The sequence below is a fragment of the Phacochoerus africanus genome, chromosome 14, assembly GCF_016906955.1.
Source record: "Phacochoerus africanus isolate WHEZ1 chromosome 14, ROS_Pafr_v1, whole genome shotgun sequence".
NCBI classification, from domain to species: Eukaryota; Metazoa; Chordata; class Mammalia; order Artiodactyla; family Suidae; genus Phacochoerus; species Phacochoerus africanus.
The window spans coordinates 58,514,399-58,522,951 of record NC_062557.1 but is presented as its reverse complement, the minus strand read 5'-3'; the positions used below and the strand labels follow the sequence as shown (position 1 = coordinate 58,522,951).

At 48.6% G+C, this 8,553-nt stretch overlaps 1 protein-coding gene across 1 annotated transcript; it reads left to right on the top strand.

Moving 5' to 3' along the window:
- Positions 1–1,794: 1,794 nt before the first annotated feature.
- On the top strand, positions 1,795–3,693 carry UBB (ubiquitin B). The gene is made up of 2 exons (XM_047756774.1): positions 1,795–2,191; positions 2,856–3,693. The coding sequence occupies exon 2, from the start codon at positions 2,862–2,864 to the stop codon at positions 3,549–3,551; it is 690 nt and encodes a 229-aa protein (XP_047612730.1). The 5' UTR covers positions 1,795–2,191; positions 2,856–2,861; the 3' UTR covers positions 3,552–3,693.
- Positions 3,694–8,553: the final 4,860 nt, after the last annotated feature.

Below are 8,553 nucleotides of genomic sequence, written 5' to 3'. Positions count from 1 at the left end.
GTACTTTGTATGATAAACATTCTTTTTTTATCTTTTTTTTGGGGGGGGTGCTGCACCTGCGGCATATGTGGGTTCCCAGGCTAGGGGTCAAATCAGAGCTGCAGCTGCCAGCCTACACCACAGCTCAAGGCAACGGAGGATCCTTAATTCACCAAGTGAGGCCAGGGATCCAACCCACATCCTCATAGATGCTAGTCAGATTCCTTTCCCCTGAGCCACGATGGGAACTCCTTTTTTCTTTTTTTTCTACAATAAACATTTTAACTACCTCCCAATCCAAATTCTCTTAAAGCAACTGTTTATTTCTATCTCCTATCATTCAAGTTGTAATAAATTTAACTTAAGAGCTGTCTAGGCAGAAACTAACATACCTGCCATACAGTACATCCGATGTCACAGTCTCTCAACGACACGCTTAGGAATTTGAACTCTCTCAATCCTTGCCATTGTCTGAGCATCGGTGAGCCTCCCGAGCCCAACCTCCCCACTGTCCGCGAACTGTGTTAGGAGGAACTTATTAAATCTGTTAACAGTGACCACAGCAGCAACGTGAACAGAGACGCGGATTGGAATTGAGGGGCATAGTTTCTCTTTGTGATTGCCAAGAGCCAGCAGCTCCCAAAAAGTAAAACATTCCCAGGCAGCACTCTTCAAGTATTTGTCCTGACATCGGAGACTGAGTAGAGTCATTAAAAAAAATGTTGTCCTTTCCTGACTAACGACCTTCTGTAGTGATGTCTACCTAGTTCGTACTACTGAGCACATCTTCAGACCACCTCTTAGGAAGGTGGATGTCACGTGACAAACAGCCCTCGGCATGTTTATTTACACCCCACCTGCAGGACTCAGACGCGAGGCTGCAGGGCTCAGGGTCCAAACACGCCTGCCTTACTCACCTTCCTTGCGTTATCTCCTTGCCGGACCGGCGGCCACACCCGGGGCGCAGGGAAACCTGCGACGTGGTCCCAGCTGGTTAAACCCGCCCCTTTAACGTCGCTTGCACAACCAACACCGTAACGGAACGCTAAAGAGACTGGTTATTTCTTGTACCCGAATGCTGCCTCTTGAAGTGGGTTTTCAGGCCCCTAATCCACATATTTCTCTGCCTACCAGGATCTGAACAGCAGCGAGGGAGGGGATGTGCGGGTTTGGCCGGAGCCACAGGGTCACCTGGCGCGGGGAGCGGGCCAGGGCCTCCGAGTTGGGGGGATGGGAGAACCGGGGACTCCGCGGTGGGGGAAGGGAGACCCTCCGCGGAAGGGACGTGGGGGAGGGGAGACCCTCCGCGGAAAGGGACGTGGGGAGGCGGGTCCTCCGCGGTGCGGGCAGACCCCGGGCCCATCAGCGTGTCCCATCAACGATGTCTAGACAAGGCCAGAGCATCCTAACAGTAAAGCGTGACTAAAGCACAACAACGCTGCTCTCTAGACAACTAAAAACCAGCCTGTGTGATGGGGGGGGGGGCGGGGCTTGTGTCTTAGGGCAGACATCACCGCCCAGGTCGTGGGCCTCTCTTGACCAGGCCGGGTGGCTTTCTCGATAAGTCGCTGCAGAGCCGGCGGTCTCCTCGCCGAAAACAACATTGGAGGGGTCCGGGCCTCAGTGGCGGGAGCAAAGCACCCCTCCTCCACCTCCCGCCGGAAGTACGCGTCTCCGGCGAAGGCGCGCCTCTGCCGCGCACGCGCACTCAGTTACTTAGCAACGTCGGCGCTGAACCACCCCGGAGGGAGCCCAGCAACAGCCGATCCACCAATCAGCGCCGGCCTCGCCTCCCACGCCTCACCAATCAGCAGCGGTGCAGCAAGGAAGTTTCCAGAGCTTTCGAGGGAGATCCCCTTAACTCGAATTCATCCGCCTGATCATTTCCCTACCTTTTCCTAAAGGAGGAGCAGGACAACCTGGAAGAGAGGAGAGCTGAATTTTTTAGGATCCTTTCTTCCGGTTTGAGGAATTCAGGGCTCCGCTGATGAGCCTCGCTGCGTCGCGGAGGTGAGGCCGAGCGAACTACTTTCAGCAGCGCACGGATACGGCGCCTACGTAAGCGTGATGAGTGACGCAACAGACGTTGCATAAATTTCGGCCCCGCCGAGCCGCAGCATTCAGAAGCGACTGGCATTGTTGGCGGTTTCGCTGTTGCGGTCGAGGTGATTCGGTGTGATTGGTTTCACAGCGTCTGTGCCTTCACTCACAGGTACTGAGCCTTCGCCCTTGAGCGTGGGGAGCAGTGGAGAGGGGTTCCCGGGGCGGGCGACCCGGCGGGTCTCTGGCGGGGCGAGGTGGGGGAGGGGAGGCGCGCTGACGCGGCGCCGGCCTTTGCGGAAGAGCGGGCCTTGTTTACGTATGGGGCGCGGGGGCGCTTGGCGCGGGCGCCCGCAAAAGCCAACGGACACCTAACAACCGAGGGAGATTCCATCGTGTCTGCCCCGGGGGGGAAGGTGGGAAAGAGATAGTGTAGTGGGGCTTCTGGAAACCTTGTTCCAAATCCTGACGTGGAGAGGGTGTCGCACCCACCTCCCAACGGGAATTTCAATGCTACCGTCATTAGGTTAGAGGGACGTTGGGGGCTGGCGGCGGCGAACCTAACGAAGTATCTGGAGCAATTGAGAAAGATTTGGATCCTCGTCTGGGCAAGCAGTTGCGATTATTCTCCATCCTGCTTTGATTGACATTTTGACTAAGGAATCGTGTGTTCGGTGGCTTCATTCTCGCGTAGTTTAGTCAAAATCGGGGGAGGTTTGTGAGGCACCTTAACCTCTTCAAGGCATTTTGGAGTAATAGGTGGTTCCAAAGAACTGGTTAGATAGGAAGAGTGAAAGATCGTGAGGTGATACAGTACGTTTTCTTGAACTCTATAGGTCAAAATGCAGATCTTCGTGAAGACCTTGACCGGCAAGACCATCACCCTGGAGGTGGAGCCCAGTGACACCATCGAGAATGTGAAGGCCAAGATCCAGGATAAGGAGGGCATTCCCCCCGACCAGCAGAGGCTCATCTTTGCAGGCAAGCAGCTGGAGGATGGCCGCACTCTTTCTGATTACAACATCCAGAAAGAGTCCACCCTCCATCTGGTTCTGCGTCTGAGGGGTGGTATGCAGATCTTCGTGAAGACCTTGACCGGCAAGACCATCACCCTGGAGGTGGAGCCCAGTGACACCATCGAGAATGTGAAGGCCAAGATCCAGGATAAGGAGGGCATTCCCCCCGACCAGCAGAGGCTCATCTTTGCAGGCAAGCAGCTGGAAGATGGCCGCACTCTTTCTGATTACAACATCCAGAAAGAGTCCACCCTCCATCTGGTTCTGCGTCTGAGGGGTGGTATGCAGATCTTCGTGAAGACCTTGACCGGCAAGACCATCACCCTGGAGGTGGAGCCCAGTGACACCATCGAGAATGTGAAGGCCAAGATCCAGGATAAGGAGGGCATTCCCCCCGACCAGCAGAGGCTCATCTTTGCAGGCAAGCAGCTGGAGGATGGCCGCACTCTTTCTGATTACAACATCCAGAAAGAGTCCACTCTCCATCTGGTCCTCCGTCTGAGGGGTGGCTGCTAATTCTCCAGTCTTGCATTCATAATGCCCACTGATGGCATTACTCTGCACTCTAGCCATTTGCCCCAATTTAAGTTTAGAAATTACCAGTTTCAGTAATAGCTGAACCTGTCCAAAATGTTAATAAAGGTTTTGTTGCATGGTAGTGTATTTGTTGTCTGTTCTGAAATTGTGTAGTGGTGGAGGCTCCTAACAACTTTGAGATTGTCCATGTGACCATAATTAAGTCATTTGACTTGGGTTAAACACTGCGTATGAACTGTGTCCTTTGTCCAGGATTTTTTATAAGTCAGGTAAGATTCTAGTGTAATTAAAGCTATTTCCAAGTGTGAGCTATTTAAAATTTTTGGAGTATGAGGGCATATTGAGGGAAAGCATACTTGCCTGTTTCTCAAATAGTAACCTAATCAAGACTTCTAGAATATTTTTGGTTAAGGCTTCTCAGTTGTTTTCAAGTCTTAAGATGATTGTTTGACTGTTAGCTTTTTCTTTCCTCTTGAGTGCATTACACTTAAGTGTTGAACAGTAGGAAATGAAATAGAACCTTGCTTATATGAACTGATAGAATCAAGTGGAGCCCTAGTTAACAGGCTAGGAAGGGTATCCTATCTGAGGCAATTTGCTGATTTTGGTGTTAGCCAATTAAGGTGGCTCCTAATAACAGGTTTACCTCATTGTAAGAAAAACCTAAGTCCTACACAAGCTTTTTTTGTTTTCCCATGCCACTAAGTGCTAGACACTGTATTTCCAATATGAATAAAGCTAAGGGAGTGAGAACCTCTAGGCGCAAGTTACTCTACAAGGCTTTATTCTCAACCATTTCTCCTTCAGTCACTTCTCTGTAATGTAAATCAGTGGTGGTTCTCAACTTGAGACAAAACTGGGAGAGGGGAGAGGCTTGCAAAGCAGAGGAGGAAGTTGGAAGCCCACCTGGTTTTCTCCACTTGATGCTAGGGAAGTAGCTATTCTGGTACTAGAGCTAGTGTAACCACAAGTGCAACATTAGTGGTAAGAATCACCCAGAGGTGTAGAAAGGCATGCCCCACATCTGGAAACAACTTCTGTTATTACGGGTGTACCTGAGAAAGGCTTAGTCCATAATTTTAGGAACTGTTGCCCTAGCATTAGCTTCTTAAATTTTGGTTCTAGAAATCCATTTGATTACCTGAACATAAGATGTTGGAACAATTAAGGGATTTTCCCTGTGCAGTGGGTTTAAGGAGCTGGTGGTGTCAGTGCAGCAGCTCATCACAGTTGTGATGTGGGTTCAGTCTGGCCCAGGAACTTTCATATGCTGTGGGTGCAGCCAAAAAAATGTGTGTGTGTGTATAACTGTGTATGTAAAAATAGGAATACTTAGTTACTTTTTCTCAAGTTAGACTCTGGAGATAGGGCTTTGTTTTAGGCTTAGTGAATTAATGCTTCAACTTCTTGGAGTGGTAGAAGAAATGGGCCAGAAAGCAGGAAAAGCTGCTTCTATCAAACTTATTAGTAACAATGAAGTTTATATCAAACTTTTGGTTAACAATGGAGTGAGTTCCCACTGTGGTGGAACTGGATTCTCAGCCTTTTGGGCGCACTGGAACTCAGGCTGGATCTCCAGCCAGGCACATTGGGTTAAGGATTAAACATTGCTGCAGTTGCAGCTTAGGTCGAAACAGCAGCTTGGATCTGATCCCTGGCCTGGGAACTCCTTATGCCTTCAGTGGCCAAAAAAAAAAAAAAGGGAAAGAAAGATGGTAATGAGACATGAAGCCTTTCAAAAGCCTCAACTTAGTTCTCATTGTGGCTCACAGTTGAAAGAATCCTGAGAACTTCCATATGCTGCAGTTGTGGTCCCACACCCCCCCAAAAAAAAGCCTTTCTTAGAATTAAGGGAACACAGATTTATCGTGAGATTGGAAGGTTACGTCCTGCCAGTCCCAAAAGACTTTGTGTGTTTGTCCTTGCTTCTGTTTTTGTTTTAAGGCCTAGTTTCTGTTAGGGGCAAAACAAGGACTGGACTCCAAATGACAACTCTGACTCAGAAAATTGATGAAGTTTTACTAGGTCCCTTTCCCTTGAGGATGTCCTCAAACTAGTGCTTATAGGACAGCCTTTCTGCTACGCTTAACTAGCTGATTAGGCCTTTTGCTAGTAAAGATGAGTTTTGAGGGTTAAAAGTTCTTTCCTATGCTTTACACTTAATAAACCTAAAAAATAAAAGCAGTTCCACTGAATAGCTAAGTGAAGACTAGTGGTTTGGGCAAGAGGACTTGCACCATTGTATGTCCTTTGTGCCAAATCACTATGAGTTAGCAGGCTTTCCAGGTCTGCAGTCTTGTGAATCCCTTGAGGGAAAAAGGTTTCAGCTGTTGCTCTAATTCTCTTCGGGATCTCTTACTTTCCAGAATGATCCCTGATCCCTGAAGTGATTTACACCCATCTCAGAGTAGTTACGAAGATTACATGTGAAGTGCTTAGAACAAAATAACTCGCCTAGTGCTTACAATGCCACTGTAATAATAAAATTGGGAATGACCTAATCGTCCATCAAAGGGGAGCAGCTAAGTCATGATGATGCAGTAGTTCAACAGAATGGCAGAGATAGGAGTGGCGTGGAACACTTGAAGACAGAAAAACTATAGAAAAAGGTGTGTATGTGAGCAGAAGTGTGCAGGTCGGGGGGCTGTTTAACCCTGGTGGCTCCAGGAGAGTAAAGTGTCCTTGTGAAGGGAGACGTATTGCACCTGCTTTCTAGATATTTTCTAATTGCCGCCCCCAGGCTTCCGGGAAGTCTGAAATCACCGACAACACAGCAGTGTTCACAACACGCGGCCCCTGTCCAAGGGCCAGCCAAGTCATGCTGTCCAGAGGCCAGATGGCACGCCCAACGGGACGGAGGAGACTTTGCAGCAATCTCTACTTCATCCTCTTTGGAAAGTACATCTCATGAGACTTAACTGAACTTCAACCTTCATTTTAGTGACATTCTCCTCACTCCTCAAATAATCCGAAAGGGCAACTAAGTCACGGCTCCCTTGTCCAATCAGGCCCCACCAACTCCAAATGGGAGCTTTGGACAAATGGTGATTTCTGTGAAAGATCTTGCACTTAGTGCAACAATATTAACCGGGAAATAAGTTTTGAGATTTTCCTTTTTTCCTATACTCTTGATCCCATATTCGCCCTTATTGCTCCATCTTTTTTTGTGGTCATCGGAAGTTGAGTGGTGATGGAGTTCCCTGGTGGCTCAGGTCGCTGCTGTGGCACAGGTTTGATCCCTGGCCCAGGAACTTCCACATGCCGTGGGTGGGGGGAAAAAAAAGAAGTTGAGTGGTGATGTTCGCTCCAGCTAGTAGGAGCACCTATAATTTATCCTAGCACCTCCTGTCCTGGCCATGTTACACCTACCATGGCTTGCTGTGGATCTCAGTTCCCAGACCAGGGATTGAACCTGAGCCACAGCAGTGAAAGCGCTGAGCTCTAACTGCTAGACCACCACGGGACTCCCAGGACTCCTCTTAAGGAGGACCTTTACCTTCAGAAAGGCCTTTTTTTTTTTTTTTTCTAGGGCTGCACCTGCGACATATTGACGTTCCCAGACTAGGGGTCGAACCAGAGCTGCAGCTGCTGGCCTACACCACAGCCACAGCAATGCTGGATCCAAGCCACATCTGTGACCTGTGTCTGCAGTTTGCGGCAACACAGGATCCCTGACCCACTGAGTGAGGCCAGGGATTGAACCTGCAACCTCATGGATACAAGTTGGGTTCTTAAGCCTCTGAACCACAAGGGGAACTCCCTATCTTCAGAAATTTCTGGTATCAGTGTTGTCCAAACATTGTCCTCCAAACGCTATGACCACTGTGAGAAGGAGGCCGTGGTCACAAGAGCTCAGGAAGTTGTCTGTTATCTCCTTGGAGACCATCTGGAAGGCTCCCGCAAGTTCTGCCTTAAAGGAACCGACTGCATGATGTTCAATCCAGTGTTTTCCAATTTCACTTTTTTTTTTTTTCACTTTCCTCTTCAGTCAGTTCACGTCTCTCACTTCAAGAAGTCTTGCTGCAGCCAAGACTCCTCCCATCTCCCAGCCCAGCACTGCTGCCTTGGTTCCAGGCCTCAAACTGGGTCTGGATAGTCTACCGCTAAAATAGACCAACACAAATATAGAACAATATACATGAAAATATTTTTCCAACTCACGGGGCAATGGATAAAAGTTTCCAGGTTAAATGTTTCTTCCATAAGTTGTTCTTAGTCAGCTGGTACGTGGCTTGTCTTCAAGCAGCTGTTAACAGACAAAATAATAGTAAATTTTGGACATTTTGATTTTTTAAAAAAATAGCTGATTGATGCAATCTCTTGATAAAATACATCTAATGATATATAGGAGTATCCAGTAAAAAATGAAAATCCTTCTCCTACCTTTCTTACACCCCCAGAGGAAAGCAATGAAAGAGGTAATTTTTCCATTCATTTATTCAAGAAATAGTGTCTACTGTATTTCCAGCATTGGAAATGCAGCCTTGAACAAAACTGACCAAGTCTGCCCTCATGGAACTCATATTAAAGAAGACAAGAGGGGGAGTTCCCGTCGTGGCGCAGTGGTTCACGAATCCGACTAGGAACCATGAGGTTGCGGGTTCGGTCCCTGCCCTTGCTCAGTGGGTTAAGGATCCGGCGTTGCCGTGAGCTGTGGTGTAGGTTGCAGACGCGGCTCGGATCCCGCGTTGCTGTGGCTCTGGCATAGGCCGGTGGCTACAGTTCCGATTCGACTCCTAGCCTGGGAACCTCCATATGCCGCAGGAGCGGCCCAAGAAATAGCAACAACAACAACAACAACAAAAAAGACAAAAGACAAAAAAAAAAAAAAGAAGACAAGAGGGAATTCCTGTTGTGGTGCAGCAGAAACGAATTTGATTAGTATCCATGAGGATGGGGGTTCAATCCCTGGCCTCACTCAGTGGGTCAGGGACCTGGCATTGGAATAAACTGTGGCGTAGGTCGCAGATGTGGCTCAGAT